Below are 25,411 nucleotides of genomic sequence, written 5' to 3' on the forward strand. Positions count from 1 at the left end.
AACCCATTAAGTTCAGTAAAGGAAGAGTACGTGCTTAACTCTAAATTCCCTTCTGTAACCCATTAAAATGGGTGCTTGGAACAAAAAATAGATTTTCGTTTTGTATGATACCCATCAAGGACGAGACTGGCGAGGCCAACTCCAAGGTGATGATGGACATCTTCAACACCCACGGTTCTTCTGAGGTCATCTTGAGTGACCGAGGTCATGAACGCTGGAACAAGGTACGGTTGTTATAGGTTATATTCTGTCACCAATGGTTAGTTTTATTTTTTACAAATTGTTTTTGTTTTTCCATGGTACATAAATCAGACATATTTCAATATCTTACATTGTCAATAGATATCGCTTTCCTACCCCTCCTCTAGGTTTGGTGAAAGGACCAACCAGACCCTCAAGACTGCCATGGGCAAGTCCCTTGATGAGTACCAGGAAGGGTGGGAGAACATCCTGAAGGTAATTCTCTATGCACACAACAGCAGCATCCAGGCCTCCACTGAGTACGGACGGGAGCCACAGCTGTTGACGGAGGTAAACAATGCAATTGTATATACAATTATTGCAAATACTGTAGTCTGATGTGGTGGAAGTTGTCGAACCAGATGAGACCAAAATCGAGCTCTTTGGCATCAACTCAACTCGCCGTGTTTGGAGGAGGAGGAATGCTGCCTATGACCCCAAGAACACCATCGCCACCGTCAAACATGGAGGTGGAAACATTATGCTTTGGGGGTGTTTTTCTGCTAAGGGGACAGGACAACTTCACCGCATCAAAGGGACGATGGACGGGACCATGTACCATCAAATCTTGGGTGAGAACCTCCTTCCCTCAGCCAAGGCATTGAAAATGGGTTGTGGATGGGTATTCCAGCATGACAATGACCCAAAACACACGGCCAAGGCAACAAAGGAGTGGCTCAAGAAGAAGCACATTAAGGTCCTGGAGTGGCCTAGCCAGTCTCCAGACCTTAATCCCATATAAAATCTGTGGAGGGAGCTGAAGGTTCGAGTTGCCAAACGTCAGCCTCGAAACCTTAATGACTTGGAGAAGATCTGCAAAGAGGATTGGGACAAAATCCCTCCTGAGATGTGTGCAAACCTGGTGGCCAACTACAAGAAACGTCTGACCTCTGTGATTGCCAACAAGGGTTTTGCCACCAAGTACTAAGTCATGTTTTGCAGAGGGGTCAAATACTTATATCCCTCATTAAAATGCAAATCAATTGATACAATTTTTGACATGCGTTTTTCTGGATGTTGTTGTTGTTATTCTGTCTCTCACTGTTCAAATAAACCTACCATTAAAATGTCTTCGTCAGTGGGCAAACGTACAAAATCAGCAGGGGATCAAATACTTTTTTCCCCTCACTGTACCTGTTTTTGGTCAACATCATCCTGTCTGTAGCCAAAATATTTCCATATAATTGACGATGCATTTCTTTTTGCAACCAAATTCTAAATTTCGGTATTTTTTGCCTGTTCCTCGCTCATCATTTCGTCACGCGCAAGCAGAGCCTGCATGTCAACCACGTGCAGCAACGAACTCCGTGTTTAAAATAATAATAATAATAAACTGTGTATCCAATAACCCATAAATCGGAGTAAATTACATTATATCAGACAGATATAATGCTAGTTTAACATTAAAAAATAGATATTGTTGACTGATATATGTTTACCTTACTAAATCGCACGTTCTGCGATGTGATTATTGCGGATGCATACATCGCAATGTCGATGCTGAAACGATATATGGTGCAGCCCTAGACTGAACATGGACAAGGCGCAGGAGAAACAGAAGGAGAGCTACCGGAGCTGGGGAACCATCTGTTAAGGTGAATATAAAGAAATCTCAGATAATAACCATTTGCACACAAAATAACCTGAAGCTAGTTTTAGATTGCCTAACACTGATATTTTTCTCTTTGTCTTCCTAGGGTTACCTCGGTGGAAGCCAACAATATTCTCCAGTTGGAGCAGTTGGACGGTCGACCACTGAAAGCACTGACGCCCTACACTTCTGTGAACCCCAATAGGCAAAGTATGTTAAGCTTTGGTTGACATTTGAGAAAGCAAGAAATGGTAGTTATGCTGAGTTTATAAAAATTTACCTATTCAATTTACCTCTCCAAATGACTTTAGGACCATCGACTGTCCGAGCCCCCCAGAGGGTATCCCATCCACCAGAACCAGTGAGTTTGGATCGGTCTGATTCTCTGTGCTCTGAGTTGGAGGGGGACCAGCTTGAGGTAGGCTATACCTTCCAAAAGTATTGAAAAATACATATCTCCCATTTATAACACTGCCCTAATCAATCAAATTTTCTCACAGTAAAGTGTAACCTGTGTGTTTGCTTGTTTACGTCTCTGTCTCCTACCCTGTTCCCTTTAACTCTTCTCCTGTTCTCCAGGACCTAGGGGTTCTGCCCAACACCCAGACGTGGATCCACCTGATGTCCTCCATTACCAACCCCCCTCCAACTTTTCATTACATCATCTATAGCTACTGTTATTATCATGTTGTCATTATCTGCTAAGAAATGTTTATTGCTCTATCATACTGGGATTCATGTGAGATACACAGATTAACTAAAAAACACAAGCACTGCAAACACTCAGAACAATGAGAGCAGCAGTGCCTGGACTTTGCAGTCTCCCTCTTCAAGTCCCCCTTCCGAGACTGGCTGCCTGTTGAGAACAAGTGACAGGCAGGACCTCCCAAACGTAGTAACGTTTAAGACATTTAATGTCTGGATTTAATGTTGTAACGTTAACAAGGTCCTCAAAAGTACTTTGAAGTAATGTTTTCATTTTATTAGCTAAACAAAACTAGTTTAAACAGCGAAATTGTGGTGGAAATCAGCCTTGTTTGCATAGCGATGATGAAAATAACGTAATTTAGGCTGTAATGATCTCCAAAATTCTAATCATTAGGTCATCACACCGTTGTATTGCAACGGACGCTAATAGTTGATCGAATCCCATTGTGACGCAGAGGGGGACACTATTTGGCCGGGGGACATTATTTGGCGTGACAGGCCCTTTGGTCTGTTCAATGTCCACTAGAGGCCCCGAGTCTTACAACCACTGCTCCTAAACCCCCAGTCCAGCTAGGGCAGGTGGCTGGACTATACTGAAGACCCTAAGGGAGGCCCCTGCAGGAGAGACTCACTCACTCACACAGCAACTGGCAATCTGTGGGACCCTGCTCCAGTTGCGCACCACGACGTAGTGATATTTGGGTGTCCGAAATGCAATGAGTCAGGAGTCAGTCAGGGTTACGGCTGATCCAGGGCAGTTTACTGTTACATGTACAGAGGTGTTGGGCATTAACCGTGCCGATTGATGAGGGCTAATAAAAGTCCCTATGGGTTTTACTATGATATCGTATTGTAAATTAATGAATACCTTCCGTGCAAATGTCTTTCACAGAATTGTGAGAGCTTGTCAGTCATTTAGAATTGAATGAGGAAGTTAAGTGCTTGTTTAAAGCATCCATTGCATGAGATACAGTGAGGTCTGAAATGATTGACACCCTTGATCAAGATGAGCAAAAATGACTGTATAAAATCAATTCTATAAACTCTATTGTATGCTCCAAAAAATTGGGAAATTATTTTAAACTAATAAAAAGTAATTTTTTTCTCAAAAAGGTAGGGATCAAATTTATTGAAACCCCTGTTTTCAATACCTCACCTTGCGAGGATAACGGCACTGAGCCTTTTTCTAAAATGTTTTATGAGTTGGACAACACATTGGTAGTGATCTTAGACAATTCCTCCGAAGGCTGTACTTGGGATTATTGTCTTGCTGGAAGACCACTCGCGGCCAAGTTTCAGCCTCCTGGCAGAGGCAACCAGGTTTTTGGCAAAAATATCCTGGTACTGGGTAAAGTTCATGATGCCATTGAGCATTGACCTTAACAAGGGCCCCCAGGACCAGTGGAAGCAAAATTGCCCCATAACATTAAGATCCACCATCATAATTGATAGTAGGCAGTGTTTCCGCTGCAATTATTTAGCTTTGGCACAGCGCCACAGCAAAATCATTGCCGCTACGACCAAAAGATATACAGTGGGGGAAAAAAGTATTTAGTCAGCCACCAATTGTGCAAGTTCTCCCACTTAAAAAGATGAGAGAGGCCTGTAATTTTCATCATAGGTACACGTCAACTATGACAGACAAAATGAGAAAAAAAATCCAGAAAATCACATTGTAGGATTTTTAATGAATTGATTTGCAAATTATGGTGGAAAATAAGTATTTGGTCAATAACAAAAGTTTCTCAATACTTTGTTATATACCCTTTGTTGGCAATGACACAGGTCAAACGTTTTCTGTAAGTCTTCACAAGGTTTTCACACACTGTTGCTGGTATTTTGGCCCATTCCTCCATGCAGATCTCCTCTAGAGCAGTGATGTTTTGGGGCTGTCGCTGGGCAACACGGACTTTCAACTCCCTCCAAAGATTTTCTATGGGGTTGAGATCTGGAGACTGGCTAGGCCACTCCAGGACCTTGAAATGCTTCTTACGAAGCCACTCCTTCGTTGCCCGGGCGGTGTGTTTGGGATCATTGTCATGCTGAAAGACCCAGCCACGTTTCATCTTCAATGCCCTTGCTGATGGAAGGAGGTTTTCACTCAAAATCTCCACGATACATGGCCCCATTCATTCTTTCCTTTACACGGATCAGTCGTCCTGGTCCCTTTGCAGAAAAACAGCCCCAAAGCATGATGTTTCCACCCCCATGCTTCACAGTAGGTATGGTGTTCTTTGGATGCAACTCAGCATTCTTTGTCCTCCAAACCCGACGAGTTCAGTTTTTACCAAAAAGTTCTATTTTGGTTTCATCTGACCATATGACATTCTCCCAATCCTCTTCTGGATCATCCAAATGCACTCTAGCAAACTTCAGATGGGCCTGGACATGTACTGGCTTAAGCAGGGGGACATGTCTGGCACTGCAGGATTTGAGTCCCTGGCGGCGTAGTGTGTTACTGATGGTAGGCTTTGTTACTTTGGTCCCAGCTCTCTGCAGGTCATTCACTAGGTCCCCTCATGTGGTTCTGGGATTTTTGCTCACCGTTCTTGTGATCATTTTGACCCCACGGGGTGAGATCTTGCATGGAGCCCCAGATCGAGGGAGATTATCAGTGGTCTTGTATGTCTTCCATTTCCTAATAATTGCTCCCACAGTTGATTTCTTCAAACCAAGCTGCTTACCTATTGCAGATTTAATCTTCCCAGCCTGGTGCAGGTCTAGAATTTTGTTTCTGGTGTCCTTTGACAGCTCTTTGGTCTTGGCCATAGTGGAGTTTGGAGTGTGACTGTTTGAGGTTGTGGACAGGTGTCTTTTATACTGATAACAAGTTCAAACAGGTGCCATTAATACAGGTAACGAGTGGAGGACAGAGGAGCCTCTTAAAGAATAAGTTACAGGTCTGTGAGAGCCAGAAATCTTGCTTGTTTGTAGGTGACCAAATACTTATTTTCCACCATAATTTGCAAATAAATTCATTAAAAATCCTACAATGTGATTTTCAGGAAAAACATTTCTCAATTTGTCTGTCATAGTTGACGTGTACCTATGATGAAAATTACAGGCCTCTCTCATCTTTTTAAGTGGGAGAACTTGCACAATTGGTGGCTGACTAAATACTTTTTTTCCCCACTGTAGCATCTTTCTGCCGAGGCGCACTTTGAAGATGCTATAACAGTCCACATTTACTTTTTCTCTGCAAACAAAATGAGTAATGACTAGAAAAACCAGACAACCCCATAGTAGAATATTTTATCTATTTACCTAGTCGGCTTGTTTTTGTGTGTTCTATGCAAGATAAATATTCCTCTCAAGGTGCATTCAAGTTGCGAGTGCCATAGGAAGGGACAAGCAGTCAATGCATAACAATTCATAATGCAATCGGGGGGGAAACAGCAGTTAATAGCATTTGTTAAAAAGAGGGGGATCCCAGCTTTCCATTCATACTTTATTTCTTTCTCATGTCCAAAATATGCGTGAACTGCACCATTTTAAACCCAGAGTTGTTAGCAGCGGCATGGTTGAGCACATTAGTGCTCCACAATTCATTGTGAGTGCATCGGGGAGTGTGGGGCAGAATGTAACATGGGTCAATTGTCGGGTAACTTGGGGTAAAACACTTCCTACCACAATATATATATTTTTGGAGTGACTTAAATTGTGATGAGACAGATTACATTTTTTGTTGAGTAAGAGTAGTGGCAACCAGGGATAGCGTTGGGGGGGAAATGGTGATATGAAGTGGTTTCTGTGAGAAGTGCAGGCAAGGGGCGTTTTACCCCATGTGGCGTATGATCCCAAGTTACCCTAACAGGTAGGCAGGCAGGCCTACATAATATTCACTGTGCTTATGCATGTTTTTTTCAAATTCATCAATATGTTACTAACTAATTAAAAGTGCACATTTGGGATCTAGCTAATGATTAGCTCAAAAGGGTAAATGCAGATAAGCAACCCCAAGCTTCAGCCTATTTATTTATAGCCACTATGCTGCTTTCAGTTGGGCTACATGTGATGATGCTTATTGCTAATAGCATACCTAAAAAATATGGACCATGCATAGGTCCAATATGTTAAAATAATTTTACCAGTATGTTATTGGGCTCATTTCTGGAGACGGAAATTATATATTAGATGGTGTGAGCATAAAAAAAATTTTCATTCATTTTGGAATAGAATGTCCTTTTAAAAAGTCACCAGAACTGAGCTTCTCAGTCCTTCTATATAAAAATATAGACCCCCTCTGCAACCTTTTCCCCCACTGCTACAACTTCCCAGAGGAAACACTGACAGTAGGTATGGGGTTCTTTTCTGCTCATACATTCTCATTTCGACGTCAAACCCACCACTAGTGTGTGTGGCCAAAGAGCTCTATTTTCATGTCATCCAACAAATGTAAACGCCTGGAGTTTGCTAAACGGCATCGGCACTTGGATTGGAACTGGTGCTATGGACAGATGACTTGACAATAGAGCTCTTTGGCCATGTACCAGAATGTATGAGAAAAAATAACCCCATACCTACTGTAAAATATAGTGGTGGATCTTTGATGTTATGGGGCTATTTTGCTTCCACTGGGGCCCTTGTTAAGGTCAACGGCATCATGAATTTGACCAGTAGCAGGATATTTTAGCCCAAAATCTGGTTGCCTCTGTCAGGAGGCTGAAACTTGGCCGCAAATGGATCCAGCAACACAATAACCCCAAGCACACATTAAAATCCACAAAGAAATGGTTAATTGGCTACAAAATCAACATTTTGTAATGGCCATCTCAGTCTCTGGACTTTAAACCCATTTAAAACCTGTGGTTCGAGAAAGGATATCAAGGATATGGAAGAATTATGTAGGGAGGAATGGTCTAAGATCCCTGCCAATGTCTTCTCCAACTCATAAAACATTTTTGAAAAAGGCTCAGTGCCGTTATGCTAGACTGGTGAGGTATTGAAATGTATTGAAAACAGGGGTGTACATAATTTTGACGCTAAGCTTTTTGAGTTAAAAAAAATATATATACTTTACTTTTCCATACAAATACAATGTCACATAAAATAATTTGACCATAAAAAAGGTGCAAAACACCCCACCCATACCGTTCCAGAGGGTGAATGACACAAAATAAAATGTCTGTAGGGTTCCTCAAAGCACCTCCATAGACCAGATGCAACAACTGTTGCAGAGACATCCGAGCTGAGCTACCTCATCAAGTTAACACCTCCGGCCAAGATGACCCACTCCGTTACAACGTCCACTCACACCCTCCTCTCCAGCCTGAAGTTGTTTAACAACCACAATAACATTAAGTCATTAGCCCAACCCCATCTCCGTCCTCTACAACCAGTTAGAGGCATCTGCTATAGTAGCGGCCAGTTGGTCACAAGGCACAGTACCAGAGAACCATGCAGACAGGCAGACACACAGAGAGACCGAGAATATATATAAAAAGTATATATAAATAAATATCTAGAGTACAGCACACACCACAATTACTTAGGTTTAAAAATAAGCTCAACTGGACACCTTAATGATGCAGTGAATGAACTGAGAGAGAAAGCGCGCAGGGCATTCTACGCCATTAAAAAAACAAATTCAAATTGAAATACCTATTAAAATTTGGCTAAAACTAATTGAATGTGTCAATGAACCAATTGCACTTTATGGCAGCGAGGTGTGGGGTCCACTTGCAAAACAAGATTTCACCAAATGGGACAAACACCCCATTGAAACCCTGCATGCAGAGTTCTGTAAGATTCTCCTACATGTCCAGAGGAAAACTACAAACAATGCATGCAGGGCAGAATTAGGCCAATATCCACTAATAATACAAATTCAAAAAATAGCAATTAAGTTTTGGAAACATCTGAAATACAGTGACCCCCTCTCAAATAATTACCAAGCCCTGCAATGCCAAGAGCTGAGCAAAGAAAAGAGTCCCCTCATCCAGCTGGTCCTGGGGCTGAGTTCACAAACCTGTTCTACTAACACACTGAAGCCTCAGGACCAGAACATCCAATCAATCAGAATAAACCAAATTACAACACAGTCAAAACAAAACTACATTGCTTATTGGGAAACACAAGCACAATCCCAAAGTAAAATGCAGTGCTATCTGGCCCTAAATCGACAGTACACAGTGGCTAACTATTTGACCATGGTTACTGATCAAAACCTTAGAAAAACCTTGACAAAGTACAGGCTCAGTGAGCATAGCCTTGCCATTGAGAAGGGTAGACACAGGAAAACATGGCTCCCTGTAGAGGAAAGGCTGTGCAACCACTACACCACAGCAGAACCTGAGACAGAGCTGCATTTCCTGATAAAATGTCAAAAATATAAAACAATTAGAGAGTTTCCCAAATTTGAAACCGTTTTTCAAGGTTTCAAAAGACCTCTCTGATAAGAATAGGTTACCCATCCTGTTGGGGGAGGATGCAGAGAGCTGTAGGTTGGCAGCACACTACATTGCTGCCTGCCATAAGATAAGGGACAGTGTCTGACAGACCAACCAACCTGCACATACAGTGGGGAGAACAAGTATTTGATACACTGCCGATTTTGCAGGTTTTCCTACTTACAAAGCATGTAGAGGTCTGTAATATTTATCATAGGTACACTTCAACTGTGAGAGACGGAATCTAAAACAAAAATCCAGAAAATCACATTGTATGATTTAAGTAATTAATTTGCATTTGTAAGTAGGAAAACCTGCAAAATTGGCAGTGTATCAAATACTTGTTCTCCCCACTGTTATTGTTCAATGGTTATTTTGACCCTTGGTTATTGTTGTTACTGTTGTCCCGTTGACAATATTGATTATTATTATCAGAATTATGTTAATATTGTAAATATCCAAAGTAAGCTTTGGCAATATGTACATTGTTACGTCATGCCAATAAAGCAAATTGAATTGAATTGGAGACAGAGAGAGAGCTCTGTCAGAGGTATGTGGGGGGGGGGGGGCATCCCTCCTCCCTTTATAGAGGCTAGATCTGGGTTAGGGTCAGATTTATAGAGGCTAGATCTGGGTTAGGGTCAGATTTATAGAGGCTAGATCTGGGTTAGGGTCAGATTTATAGAGGCTAGATCTGGGTTAGGGTCTGATTTAGAGAGGCTAGATCTGGGTTAGTCAGATTTAGAGGCTATATCTGGGTTAGGGTCTGATTTAGAGAGGCTAGATCTGGGTTAGTCAGATTTAGAGGCTATATCTGGGTTAGGGTCTGATTTAGAGAGGCTAGATCTGGGTTAGTCAGATTTAGAGGCTATATCTGGGTTTGGGTCTGATTTAGAGAGGCTAGATCTGGGTTAGTCAGATTTAGAGGCTATATCTGGGTTTGGGTCTGATTTATAGAGGCTATATCTGGGTTAGGGTCTGATTTAGAGAGGCTAGATCTGGGTTAGTCAGATTTAGAGGCTATATCTGGGTTTGGGTCTGATTTAGAGAGGCTAGATCTGGGTTAGGGTCTGATTTAGAGAGGCTAGATCTGGGTTAGGGTCTGATATATAATCAAATCAAATCAAATTGTATTGGTCACATGCGCCGAATACAACAGGTGCAAACATTACAGTGAAATGCTTACTTACAGCCCTTAACCAACAGTGCATTTATTTTTAACAAAAAAAGTAAAAATAAAACAACAACAAAAAAAGTGTTGAGAAAAAAAAGAGCAGAAGTAAAATAAAATAACAGTAGGGAGGCTATATATACAGGGGGGTACCGGTGCAGAGTCAATGTACGGGGCACCGGCTAGTTGAGATAGTTGAAGTAATATGTACATGTGGGTAGAGTTAAAGTGACTATGCATAAATAATTAACAGAGTAGCAGCAGCGTAAAAAGGATGGGGTGGGGGGCAGTGCAAATAGTCCGGGTAGCCATGATTAGCTGTTCAGGAGTCTTATGGCTTGGGGGTAGAAGCTGTTGAGAAGTCTTTTGGACCTAGACTTGGCACTCCGGTACCGCTTGCCGTGCGGTAGCAGGGAGAACAGTCTATGACTAGGGTGGCTGGAGTCTTTGACAATTTTGAGGGCCTTCCTCTGACACCGCCTGGTATAGAGGTCCTGGATGGCAGGAAGCTTGGCCCCAGTGATGTACTGGGCCGTACGCACTACCCTCTGTAGTGCCTTGCGGTCGGAGGCCAAGCAGTTGCCATACCAGGCGGTGATGCAACCAGTCAGGATGCTCTCGATGGTGCAGCTGTAGAATTTTTTGAGGATCTGAGGACCCATGCCAAATCTTTTCAGTCTCCTGAGGGGGAATAGGCTTTGTCGTGCCCTCTTCACGACTGTCTTGGTGTGTTTGGACCTTGATAGTTCGTTGGTGATGTGGACACCAAGGAACTTGAAGCTCTCAACCTGTTATATAATGGCTAGATCTGGGTTTGGCTCTGATTTATAGAGGCTAGATCTGGGTTTGGCTCTGATTTATAGAGGCTAGATCTGGGTTAGTCAGATTTATAGAGGCTATATCTGGATTTGGGTCTGATTTAGAGAGGCTAGATCTGGGTTAGGGTCTGATTTAGAGAGGCTAGATCTGGGTTAGGGTCTGATATATAAAGGCTAGATCTGGGTTTGGCTCTGATTTATAGAGGCTAGATCTGGGTTTGGCTCTGATTTATAGAGGCTAGATCTGGGTTAGTCAGATTTAGAGAGGCTATATCTGGGTTTGGGTCTGATTTAGAGAGGCTAGATCTGGGTTAGGGTCTGATATATAAAGGCTAGATCTGGGTTTGGCTCTGATTTATAGAGGCTGGATCTGGGTTTGGGTCTGATTTAGAGAGGCTAGATCTGGGTTTGGGTCTGATTTAGAGAGGCTAGATCTGGGTTAGGGTCTGATATATAAAGGCTAGATCTGGGTTTGGCTCTGATTTATAGAGGCTAGATCTGGGTTAGTCAGATTTAGAGAGGCTATATCTGGGTTTGGGTCTGATTTAGAGAGGCTAGATCTGGGTTAGGGTCTGATATATAAAGGCTAGATCTGGGTTTGGCTCTGATTTATAGAGGCTGGATCTGGGTTTGGGTCTGATTTAGAGAGGCTAGATCTGGGTTAGGGTCTGATATAGAGAGGCTAGATCTGGGTTAGGGTCTAATATATAAAGGCTAGATCTGGGTTTGGCTCTGATTTATAGAGGCTAGATCTGGGTTAGTCAGATATAGAGGCTATATCTGGGTTTGGGTCTGATTTAGAGAGGCTAGATCTGGGTTAGTCAGATTTATAGAGGCTATATCTGGGTTTGGGTCTGATTTAGAGAGGCTAGATCTGGGTTATCAGACTAGATCTGGGTTTGGCTCTGATTTATAGAGGCTAGATCTGGGTTTGGGTCTGATTTAGAGAGGCTAGATCTGGGTTAGTCAGATTTATAGAGGCTATATCTGGGTTTGGGTCTGATTTAGAGAGGCTAGATCTGGGTTATCAGACTAGATCTGGGTTTGGCTCTGATTTATAGAGGCTAGATCTGGGTTTGGGTCTTATTTAGAGAGGCTAGATCTGGGTTAGGGTCTGATATAGAGAGGCTAGATCTGGGTTAGGGTCTGATATATAAAGGCTAGATCTGGGTTTGGCTCTGATTTATAGAGGCTAGATCTGGGTTTGGGTCTGATTTAGAGAGAGGCTAGATCTGGGTTAGGGTCTGATTTAGAGAGGCTAGATCTGGGTTAGGGTCTGATATATAAAGGCTAGATCTGGGTTTGGCTCTGATTTAGAGAGGCTAGATCTGGGTTAGGGTCTGATATATAAAGGCTAGATCTGGGTTTGGCTCTGATTTATAGAGGCTAGATATGGGTTTGGGTCTGATTTAGAGAGGCTAGATCTGGGTTAGGGTCTGATATATAAAGGCTAGATCTGGGTTTGGCTCTGATTTAGAGAGGCTAGATCTGGGTTAGGGTCTGATATATAGAGGCTAGATCTGGGTTTGGGTCTGATTTAGAGAGGCTAGATCTGGGTTAGGGTCTGATTTAGAGAGGCTAGATCTGGGTTTGGCGCTGATTTATAGAGGCTAGATCTGGGTTAGGGTCTGATTTATAGAGGCTAGATCTGGGTTTGGGTCACTTGAGGGCTCCCACTTGTGAACACACAAAGACATACAAACACACAAGATGTAGCCTACACAGTGCACACACAGTCTGACACACACACACTGACAAACACACACATACACACACACTCTGACAAACACACACAGTCTGACACACACACACACAGTCTGACCCACACATACACACAGTAAAACACCATCTATGCAAACAAACATGAAACCCAACAGTAAACACATTCAAGACACACACACAAGTACACTATATCAAACACACACACAAGCATGCACATGACACACGCACGCACCCTCCCATGCCCCTCTTACACACAAGTACACACACTAAACCGCGGGTTGATGCCACTGCGGGTAAGAGCATTTCAGATGCACTGAAAAATGAGCTCTGGCCGAACTGAATCAGAACATACCATCCACATGCCTGACTTCCAGCCTATCATCCAGAAACAGACTCAGCCGAAACACTAACCGCAAGAGGGGGGATGGAAACACATCCAAATAAATACCTCAAACTCCCAGCTAATCCTTAAAGACAGGCAGGAACTAATCAACAGGGTAATGTTATATTCTACCAACACTGAACTTTCTCTCTGACACGCGCATGCGCACACACACACACACACACAGCACGAGTTGACAAAAAAGCACTATTAGGACCAACATATTGCCGGTGTGGAGAGAAAATGCACAAACACAGCAAGATGTGGGACTAGGACCGGGCTCAGTGGGCTGATGGGGGGTAAACGGAGCCTGTTGCTTTGCTGGTTGAAGGAGGGAATGTGAGCTGAGACAGGTCCCTGATGAAGCATGCTGCTATGCGGCTCTCTGGCCCTGGGCAGGCACAGGGGCAAGAAGGGCCCAGAATAGACACTGGATAAATCAGGCCATGATGGACTGCATTGACGGAGAGCGGCTCCCCAATAACCCAAGACGGCCAGCTAATTTAAGATGCACGGCTAAACTGGGGAGCTTGTAATGCCAGGTGATAGGGAGGCTAAATTATGTCTACTTATTGGATGGCGTTGGAACTGGAGTCTAAGCTTCCCACAAGCTGAGCTTACCACAGTCAGACCGACAAAGAGACAGGGATGATCTAATCATCCCCTTTCACAATGCATCAACACTCTGATCATGAGTTATGAAAAATGCCTGGCATGTTGACATATCATTTGGTGGTAGCTGTGGGATCCATCAAAAATATGTTTTGACTTTTAAAAGGCTTCACGGATAAACTATAATAGGTACTGTATATTGACCCATACGATCATAAATGATAGTAAACTTTGGGTTGTACAGTAAATGAGGACACTCACCAGCTCGCAGTACTCAAAGACCAGCAGGAAGGGGATCGCCTCCACACACTGGCCCAGACACTGCAGGATGTTAGGGTGCACCAGAACTCTATGAAGAGAAGAAACTCTGGTTAAGAAAATATACTGTAGGCTTTATCACTGATGTTACTACTGAAGGACTACAGCTGGCATCTCTTCCAGTCCCATTCTGTTATTAAAGAACACCCTGCAGTGTCCTAGGTAGAAGGTAGAGGGTGCTGCTCCACTAGAAGAACTGAGGCGTAGCTGTCAATTAATAACTTAGTTACTTTATTCAAATACTGACAGATCTGTTCTTCTGTTATTTAGATTCTGGCTATAATGCATTTTCTAAATGAATCTTGTGTGTTCCGTTTAGCCTATTGTTAGAACTGGGCCTTTGGCAAATTGTCCTGAAAATCAGAAAATGACCCTGAAATTGCCATGACAAAGAAAAATGGCCAAAATGCCCCTCCTTTTTGGCCTCTCCCAGCAGACATGCCAGTAGCTCACCTGTAAGGGTCTCCGTGCTGCAGGAAGTCATTCTGCTCCGTGGCACTTGCGTTAGCCTTCAGCTCCTTGACCACCACCCTGGCCCCACCAGGGTCTGTGTAGATCTCACTGAGGAGGACCTGAACACACACACACAGGTTAGAGTGCGGGGAAGGAAACATACAGGAAGCATGGGAGATGTCAGTTATGGGTCGAGCCAAAACACTGGAAGTCGGCAGAAAGGCAGGGCAGGAAGGCAGCTCTTCCTGAAAACAAGGGCAGGATAGCGGGGATGTAGCTAGGGGGTGGAGGGGGGATGGGTCAAGGCCAGGGGAGCCATGGAGAGACAGCAGAGGAATCACAACATAGAACACTGCCAGGTGTTGTAGGACCAGAGGTCGAGGGGCTACTCTCGTCATATTTAGCATGTTAAAACATTAAGGATGAGGTTCATGCGTGACTAAGTGAGCAGCTGTCTGCTTTTGTTATTACGTACACCCAAATTCAACACCGGGTGAAATTCATCAAACTTAGGGAAAAGAAATAGACAAATTCAGGTACACATTAACAACACATTGTCACTCGCTCCCTCTCAAACACACTGTACAGGCTACTGGAGACAACTGACTAAATCATCTGGAGTAGGGTTGGAATTTTGGGAAAGGTAGCAGAATTTTGTGACCCTGGTCAGGAGGAAATCTCTTACCTTGCCAAACCAGCCGTTTCCAATCTCCTGGATGTAGCTGAGACTGTGACGGACCACCTGAGAGCCAGTGGATCCCTCTGCGGTGGCCAACAACAAAATAATCCAGAGTTAGTGTGTGTGATCTGCAGGGATGTCGTAGTACACAGCATTCTGGTCCCAGACCAAACCATGGAGACACAATGAGACCTGTTGCATGAAAACAATGTTCATCTGTGATGTGTATGGTTTTTCCTCTCTGAAGAGATGCAGCCGGGGCATGAGTTCAATCAATACAGAATACTGGAGCAGTTCTGTTGTCAGTTATCCAAACACAGTACCAGGATTATATTCAGATCAGATGCTCAGGGCATGATGTTATAGCTGTATTTACTCATGGCAAAACAAATGGTAGGGTTAGACATTATGGAATCCCAGGAAAATGGTACAGGAGTGTTTAACCAAAAGCTTCATAGATAAAGATGTTAATCTAGTTCCTTCCCATATGTAGCCTGAGCATGTAAACCGTGGCTAACCTTCGACCTTACACAGGGCCCATTTGGAACTAGTACAGAAGGAAATATCCAAGGGTCAGTATTTATGTCACACACCACTGAATCTACTTAGAAATGTCTTACAGTACATGAGGAAAACAGCCCGCAGATGTGGCTTCACTAAGCCAAGTTAGCCAATTGATTGCCCACACAATCAGATCAACAAACCTTGTGTAGGGGACTTAACATCAAATGTATTCAGAGCTATAAAGTACAACCAATTTGGTTGCATATGCGACAAAATACTTTTTGTGCAACCAAATATGTTATTTTGGCAGCACTGTGCGACTAGGAAAAGATCTCCCAGATAATTGTTGTAGCCTAATGATAAGGCTTCGCTGTAACGTTGTTTCCGAGTGCCCTAGAGAAAAAAAAATCAGATTTGATAGCGTCATGGTTGCACCATTACTACAGCAAAAAACAGCTTCAGGTCAAACGATCTGACCCATATTACCGGGGAAACATTTTTATCTTCCTTTAGCGGGGACCACATTTTACATTCAAACCATTGTAAAACTACTCGCTAACCATTTGTTTATACTTTGTTCAGTCATGTCACCTCATTGGCTAGCTAGCTAACAACCTGGTAACTACCAGTATATCCGAACACTTTGGGGCACAGAAAGAAAGGAAAGGGGATAGCTTCTTCATACCAATGAATGAATGACAGATCCTCTTGCATGTCATCATCATAAACGGAACATTTTTAAAGAGACAGTGTACAATTTTCTATGTAATGCATCTCAATAGGAAAATTGTGCTTTTCACAATGTAGAAAAACCTAATATTCCACAAATGACTTTGTAATTTCAATGACAGGTATTCATCAACATTTTATATTTTATAATAAACTAATGTCTTTACAGTGTTACATATGAGTTTCTAGTGCACAACATGTGCTTCAAAAGATGCTAGAATTCATAATAGGCCCAATATATGCTGTCTCTCAATCAATAAAAAAAATCATATTTTCTGGTGCTCCTAAATGTAATGTGGTGCTCCTAACTTTTTTTAAATTGAGAGCACCACTGCTACCAATGAAACATATTAATTTAGAGCACTGAACGTATTACGGACCAGGAAGTGGAATATAAACTCTAGGCCTATATGCGCCTCAGACAGAATTGGCCCTATCCTGTTTTTATATGAATCAGTGGGGGTACTCTTAGAGCACATGTGGACTAAAATAATCTGGCTAACCATTTGAGTAAATCCTTTACAACAGTACATGATCAAATTACAAGGATTCTACCTACTCCCCAGACAGAAACAGCCTTTGTGCGATAATGCAGTCATGTTTTTGCATATTTTTTTACATTTTAGTAATTTAGCAGACGCTCTTATCCAGAGCGACTTACAGTTAGTGAGTGCATACATTTTCATACTGGCCCCCCGTGGGAAACGAACCCACAACCCTGGCGTTGCAAGCGCCATGCTCTACCAACTGTGCTACACAGGGCATCAGTTGTGGACCTAATCTTGATCTTAGTGGGCTGAACGTTTTCTTTTTCAAAGGGCCCCTATGATAATCAGCCTGGCACTCCTTTAAATGAGTGATCACATCTAGCCATCAAATTAAGTCAGAAATCCATAAAAAGCACAAAGACATAAGCCACGCCCCTATGCAATGAACCAAAAGCGAATTATTTGCTCTCACAACGTTGTTTGTGCCTGATACAACAGCATCCGGGAGCGTTTGGAGACTAGCACCTGTCCACACCCCAAGGGGGAGCTACTGAGAATATAGCACAGCCCTGTTATGCAATGACTGACTGGAACAGCTCAACAGCTATCACACTGCATACGGGAAGCAGAGATAACACTCCAACTAAGAGAATGACAAATACTGAACGTCTGGAGGCCATAAATGTTTCGTTTTATGTCTACTTCAAAAGGAGCCTGTGACAATGTTTCCAGACTATAAAGTCACTGACTGGCAGCAGGGTTGATATAATGCTCCAGTAGAACCAGAGGTCTTGGTCATGTGAGGAGAGAGTAGTAAACCCAGGGCTATAGGCTGCTAGATCATCAGATGTGTTGTTGTCCCTAGGCAGCGCATGACAGTGCCCCAAATAAAGTATAAAAAGCAGGCAGGTTGGCATTTACTGGGATGACTCATGTACTGGAGGCAGCTCTGCAGAGTGGTCCCTAGCTGGCACAGCCACAAAGTCATAAAATGTGATTAAACCTAACCTTAACCACACTGCTAACCTTATGCCTAACCTTAAATTATATATAAATATGTTCATGATTTCAAGATATAGCCAATTTTGACTTTGCGGCTGGTCCATCTACAGTAGCGGAAACTGCTTAACTCTGCCTCCAGGACAAGACTCATCCCAATCAACATCAACCTGCAAAAAGCAGAGAGGAGCAAGTCCAAAGGGTATGATGACGGTAAACTCCACCTGACTGATACAGTAACAGAGCTGGGTCACATTAATTCAGGCACGCAACAGAAAACATTTGAAACTGTTTCGCAACAGGAAATGAAAGATGTGCATTTCTTCTGTGCGTTTCCAGGTTATCGCTCACTGTTTCAGTCTATTTTGTGCCAAGTTAAGGCAAAGGGTCAGGATAAAAATCTAGGCCCTATGTGTAGTGTGCTGGCAGGACTATGCATCTAAGGAAAGTAGGTGGGCGTCTGACCCCTGACCCTGACCTGAGATGCGGGGGGGTGTCTCCAGGTGGGGCGGTCCGGGCAGGGCCACGGGGGGCACTGCCAGGGTGTACACCTCAGCAGGGGACTGCATAGAGGGGGTGTCTTCAGCTGGAGGGGTGAAGTCAATCTCATCCTCAAAATTGTCCTCAAACTCCTGGAAAAACAATGGTACAACGGTGTTCACCATACACAGGGATCCCACTTCAGACACCAGCGTACCTTATACTTGTACAGTGGGGAAAAAAGTATTTAGTCAGCCACCAATTGTGCAAGTTCTCCCACTTAAAAAGATGAGAGAGGCCTGTAATTTTCATCATAGGTACACGTCAACTATGACAGACAAATTGAGGAAAAAAAATCCAGAAAATCACATTGTATGATTTTTAATGAATTTATTTGCTAATTATGGTGGAAAATAAGTATTTGGTCACCTACAAATAAGCAAGATTTCTGGCTCTCACAGACCTGTAACTTCTTCTTTATGAGGCTCCTCTGTCCTCCACTCGTTACCTGTATTAATGGCACCTGTTTGAACTTGTTATCAGTATAAAAGACACCTGTCCACAACCTCAAACAGTCACACTCCAAACTCCACTATGGCCAAGACCAAAGAGCTGTCAAAGGACACCAGAAACAAAATTGTAGACCTGCACCAGGCTGGGAAGACTGAATCTGCAATATGTAAGCAGCTTGGTTTGAAGAAATCAACTGTGGGAGCAATTATTAGGAAATGGAAGACATACAAGACCACTGATAATCTCCCTCGATCTGGGGCTCCACGCAAGATCTCACCCCGTGGGGTCAAAATGATCACAAGAACGGTGAGCAAAAATCCCAGAACCACACGGGGGGACCTAGTGAATGACCTGCAGAGAGCTGGGACCAAAGTAACAAAGCCTACCATCAGTAACACACTACGCCGCCAGGGACTCAAATCCTGCAGTGCCAGACGTGTCCCCCTGCTTAAGCCAGTACATGTCCAGGCCCATCTGAAGTTTGCTAGAGTGCATTTGGATGATCCAGAAGAGGATTGGGAGAATGTCATATGGTCAGATGAAACCAGAATATAACTTTTTGGTAAAAACTCAACTCGTCTTGTTTGGAGGACAAAGAATGCTGAGTTGCATCCAAAGAACACCATACCTACTGTGAAGCATGGGGGTGGAAACATCATGCTTTGGGGCTGTTTTTCTGCAAAGGGACCAGGACGACTGATCCGTGTAAAGGAAAGAATGAATGGGGCCATGTATCGTGAGATTTTGAGTGAAAACCTCCTTCCATCAGCAAGGGCATTGAAGATGAAACGTGGCTGGGTCTTTCAGCATGACAATGATCCCAAACACACCACCCGGGCAACGAAGGAGTCGCTCGTAAGAAGCATTTCAAGGTCCTGGAGTGGCCTAGCCAGTCTCCAGATCTCAACCCCATAGAAAATCTTTGGAGGGAGTTGAAAGTCTGTGTTGCCCAGCGACAGCCCCAAAACATCACTGCTCTAGAGGAGATCTGCATGGAGGAATGGGCCAAAATACCAGCAACAGTGTGTGAAAACCTTGTGAAGACTTACAGAAAACGTTTGACCTGTGTCATTGCCAACAAAGGGTATATAACAAAGTATTGAGAAACTTTTGTTATTGACCAAATACTTATTTTCCACCATAATTTGCAAATAAATTCATAAAAAATCCTACAATGTGATTTTCTGGATTTTTTTTTCTCATTTTGTCTGTCATAGTTGACGTGTACCTATGATGAAAATTACAGGCCTCTCTCATCTTTTTAAGTGGGAGAACTTGCACAATTGGTGGCTGACTAAATACTTTTTTTCCCCACTGTATGTGTGTTACATATGGGTGAGGCAGAGAGAGATGAGTCAAGTTAACATGTTTAATGGGAAGTTAATATGGCAACAATACATCCGGGTCCTTGAACTTGACCAAAACAGAATTATCATATTAGCATTTTTCGCACATCATGTTGAAATCATCAAGTGACTTCAAAATCAATTTTAGATACTTTCGGATGATTTGGACATGACGCAAGAAAAACGCTAATATCGGTCCCATGACTTGAATGGGATTTGGATTTGTGCCACAAATGCTAAAACGTTAGCATTTGGAAACAGTGCCAGGGAAACTAAACCAAAGCATTGATTGCTGTCATACTTTGTCCATAGACTGCTTAGGAAACCAATGTCATTTTTTAATTTGGGTGAACTATCCCTTTAACTCATTACATTAATCATAGCCAATATCTCAAAGCAAGGGTTCTAAAATCATGGGTCATTCAACGACCTACAGAGTACTGCAAGACAGGTCTGTGTAATGTATGTCACCAAATGATACCATTACTTTATTTAGCTTCCCTTTGGAGCAAATTAGATACGCACAGAATGTCCCGACAGTGACTTAAGCCTAATACGTGTTGTTGTTGTCAGGTGCCTGCGAGTCTCTCACCTTGAAATTGACCTCCTGCTCCTTACAGCAGGTCACACAGTTCACCAGCAGGGCCACCAAGGCCACCAGGGCAGTCAGCGACACAACCACAGAGAGGTGTAGAGAGACAGACGCCTGGCCCCCTGCAGTCTCCCCTGAAAACAGACAGGAGGACAAAGAATATTAGTTCCACCATACAGCGTTCTGCTGAAGAGCTCAAATGTCAAGCTGTATCAAGAACAAGTATGCTACATGACACTGGGACAGTGAAAGGGTGTTATGCAGAGCTGCAAGAACAGATGTGCCTCTATTTAATTGGCTAATGTTCCTCGCCAGTAATAGACATTTCCACAAATAAAGCTAAATGTACATTCAATTGTCATGACTAGTATTCATATAGGCGTAGGTGTTTCCTTATGATGATCATATCCTGTTTCTGGTGTCACGTTCTACAACAACTCAGAGGCAAGAACAAGCTGAGGCATGAGGTCAATTTATTTTTTATCATTTCATTGTCATCTCAAACCCCCCTCCCCTCCCATTAGTACATCAACTGGCTGACAGGGTCCACATAGAACAGAAGATGCTGGGCCAGCAGTTCAGATGTCAAGTGTGCTGACAGGATCCTCTCTCCACCCCCTCACCACAGCCCTATCAACAGTGGATGTACTGACTGACCCCATCACCACCATCCTCCTCCTCCCAAAACACATGTTTACACAACAAACCACTCTGCTGCACATCATCTAGGCCTGAACTTGTTCTCAACTGGTTTACCTGGTTAAATAAAGGTGAAATAAAAAATAAAAATAAAATAAAAATACCCAAATTCAGTGCAGGTCTGTGTAGATGATCATATAACATGGAGAAGTGTTTACAATCTCAGTAACCAGTACCACACCAGCATGATACAGGATATAAACTAATGATCCTATACCAGTAATCTGACGATTCTGTGTGGAACATAGGCTACCCTCTGTCTGACTGCTGCCCCAGCCCTGTGTCAGATCCTCCTTTCTCACTGTATATAAATAGCCTGAAGTGGCTTCATCATCTCCTCATCGCCTACCTGTCATCTGCCATGATGATATAGGTGTCTATAGACAGGACAGGTGAAAGCAATATGAAGGATGCCTACTGTTGGGTTCTTTCCCCTTCACCTGTCAAATCATTTTACATCAGTAGATGAAGGAAATTACACTGAACAAAAATCTAAAACGCAGCATGTAAAGTGTTGGTCCCATGTTTCATGAGCTGAAATAAAACAAATCCCAGAAATTGTCCATATGCACAATAAGCTTACTTCTCTCAAATTTGGGGCACAAATTTGTTTACATCCCTGATAGTGAGGATTTCTCCTTTGCCAAGATAATCCATCCACCTGACTGGTGTGGCATATCAAGAAGCTGATTAAACAGCATGATCATTACACATGTGCACGTTGTGCTGGGGACAATAAAAGGCCACTTTAAAAATGTGCATGTGAAATTCATTGATTAGGGCCTCTTTAATTTATTTCAATTGACTGATTTACTTATTTGAACTAACTCAGTAAAATGTTAGAAATTGTTGCATGTTGCGTTTATATTTTTGTTCTGTATAGATGAGGAAGGGAACACGTTGGACCATGGATAGCCTATGCACTCAGTTTAGCTAGGATTGTCTTGGTTCTGTGTTTAACTACACACTACTCTTTTAAATGAAGTGAGCCCTAGAGCTTTAATAAGCCTTAGAGGAAATAGCGTGGGAGAGCGCGCCAACAGAAACCCTAGTAGCATCACTGTGGTCAAACAACTGGTGCTGCCGTACACAGAGCACTCAATCAGGCCAGTCAGCCTCATCAGTGCAGCGCCCTGGGGAGCATTAGATATGATTCAATGTGTCAGCCATAATTTTGGGTTGGCTTCACCGTGCTGCAACTGATGGTACAGTAGGCTTAGCTATAGGCTACTCGCACTAGCAGCAGCCAGTCTCTGTGGAAACCAATATATACCACCTCCATCTATCTGCACAAACAGTAGCCTTTTCAGAAGAATTCCAATTAAATAAGACTAGCCAATAAGTGATTTCCAAGGTAGGCCTAACCCACATCTACTGAACGGCTTATGTTGGCAGAGAGTGTAGTAGAAGAGCATTTCCACGTTAGGACCCATGAGCACCAAAATGTGAAGTTCATTGGAGAATTAGGAATTAGGAATTAGCAAAGGCTTTGATTTCTGGTCGAACAAATAGAAAATGAGTCTTAGACAACATCTACCAGAAAAAGTCTTAAAAAGGTATTAGAAATACATCAAAACACAATAAATGGTGAATTAAAGACCCCTGCCAAATAATATTAAGACATATTTAGTTTTGGACAAATTAGTTTCCTTCTGTAAGTTTAAAAGAATTGCCTTGTGCCTTTGTTACAAAAGCCCACATATCGTTCTGATATTTTCTAATCTCTCTCTCTTGAGGAGGGAGGATAATGAAAGTTCACAGAAATAACAAGTAAAAGTAGACCTATCAATTAGTGTTTTACTGATATCAAGTTTGTTTAATAATTCCTAATTCTGGTACCAAATCGGTAATGGAATTACCAAAATATCAGTAATGGAATTACTGCAATTCAATTGGCTACAATGGGAAATCATAGTAGTCACAAACTACAGTTGGGTCACCTGCTACTGTCCTCCCTTACACTGGCATACTGTTATGTTCAGCTCATAAGTACATTGTTTCCCTCTTTCTGTCGTCTGGTGTTTAAAGCAAGACTGAAAACAGTCTGTACAACCCCACCTCTCACACTCCCTCGTCTCTCTCCCCAGTTAATGTCACCTCTCCCGGCTCTTACTGACATCTACCACCTACGCCGTTTCCATTTCCTGTAACAAGCATCCTCACCCACTGAGCACCGACCGTCCATGGACTTTGAAAAGTAGTTGAAATTTGGTCAGTCCACCCTGGCCGGACCAAATCTGAAGCAATCATAGATGTCGATGTTTCAACATTTTGGACAGCACAGTAGAGAACAGTACAGTTGAGAACAGTACAGTACTGTATAGTAAAGCACACTAGGAATAGAGTACAGTATAATGTACTGTATTGTACTATACATATCTACTTTACTGTACTGAGATCTACTGAGCTCTACTGTGCTGTACTGTGCTGTCCAAACTTATGAAACAGATGTCTATGATTTGGTCTGGTGTGGACCAACCAAATGTGGTCTTGTTTGGGGGAGGAGCTCATTACAATAATAGCCAGTGTGAAGAATAATACCCAAATACATATTTCTACCTTTGTGTACCTATTCAGGATACATTTACATTTAAGTCATTTAGCAGACGCTCTTATCCAGAGCGACTTACAGTTAGTGAGTGCATACATTATTTTTTTTCATACTGGCCCCCCGTGGGAATTGAACCCACAACCCTGGCGTTGCAAACGCCATGCTCTACCAACTGAGCTACATCCCTGCCAGCCATTCCCTCCCCTACCCTGGATGACGCTGGGCCAATTGTGCGCCGCCCCATGGGCTACGACAGAGCCTGGATTCGAACCAGGATCTCTAATGGCACAGCTAGCACTGCGATGCAGTGCCTTAGACCACTGCGCCACTCGGGAGACAGAAGAGACATCAACCATGAAGAGAATGATATATCCATATTTATGCATTTCTGTATAATACAGATCAGGGACCCATGATGTAATTCCTACCAGATGGAAATCTACTTCTTCAATAACCAATATACACATTTTCAAACTCAAGGTGTGATGTCATAGCTGTAAGTCGCTTTGGATAAAAGCGTCTGCTAAATGGCATATTATTATTATTATTATTATTATATATAGCTGATACCCCATTCTTTCTGCAGACATCTTTGAATCTTAATTCGGAGCAGATATTTAACAGAGTTTTTGGAAAACGTGGTCGGATAAAAAAAACTGATGGACATTTAACGTAATTCTGTTACCAAACTTTGCATCTGCACAGTTCTTGCAGTATTTTTTTTAAATTTTCTGTGTCAATTGTTCAAAGTAGTCCTTGTGCATAGAGATGTATGGTTTGTTAAACTTTGAAATCAAATGGTTTTTGTTTGAGATACATTTTAAAGTGAAAAATCTGAGTCAAAGCATAATTCAGTTACCGTGTAATTGCCCAGTAGGCCTACAGGCATGTGTTAAGGGCACCTTGTATCAATGCAAGTTGCCTAAACCACAGGCAAAACAGAAACATGCAAACACTGGGGCGTGAGTTCTACGCAAATCAACCAATGTTGTTTGTTTACTGTGTCCTTCCGCTCTGAAGCGACTGCGCAAGCTTATTTGGCGTTTTGGAGCGTTTATAATCAACAAAAATATAAATGCGACATGTAAAAGAGTTGGTCCCATGTTTAATGAGCTGAAATAAGAGCAAAGAAGAGTGTTCCAGTTCCGGCCAATATCCAGCAACTTCACAGCCATTGAAGAGGAGTGGGACAACATTCCAAAGGCCACAATCAACAGCCTGATCAACTCTATGCGAAGGAGATGTTGCGCTGCATGAGGCAAATGGTGGTCACACCAGATACTGACTGGTTTTCTGATCCACAACCCTACTTTCTTTTTTAAGGTATCTTTGACCAACATATGCATATCTGTATTCCCAGTCATGTGAAATCCATAGATTAGGGCCCAATGAATTTATTTAAATTGACTGATTTCCTTATATGAACT

The 25,411-nt window shown here is 42.7% G+C and overlaps 1 protein-coding gene across 1 annotated transcript in view; it reads right to left on the reverse strand.

Annotated features, from left to right (window-relative positions):
- LOC121551628 (serine/threonine-protein kinase LMTK2) overlaps positions 1-25,411 on the reverse strand; it is a 63,507-nt gene that overhangs the window by 23,758 nt on the left and 14,338 nt on the right. Inside the window, exons 3-7 of the mRNA XM_045211047.1 lie at positions 20,735-20,868; positions 18,282-18,435; positions 15,090-15,166; positions 14,405-14,523; positions 13,895-13,982 (exon numbers count right to left, since the gene is read on the reverse strand). Of these exons, the coding sequence (XP_045066982.1) occupies positions 13,895-13,982; positions 14,405-14,523; positions 15,090-15,166; positions 18,282-18,435; positions 20,735-20,868 (572 nt within the window). The remainder of the gene's footprint in view (positions 1-13,894; positions 13,983-14,404; positions 14,524-15,089; positions 15,167-18,281; positions 18,436-20,734; positions 20,869-25,411) is intronic.

The sequence above is a fragment of the Coregonus clupeaformis genome, chromosome 35, assembly GCF_020615455.1.
Source record: "Coregonus clupeaformis isolate EN_2021a chromosome 35, ASM2061545v1, whole genome shotgun sequence".
Taxonomy (NCBI): Eukaryota; Metazoa; Chordata; class Actinopteri; order Salmoniformes; family Salmonidae; genus Coregonus; species Coregonus clupeaformis.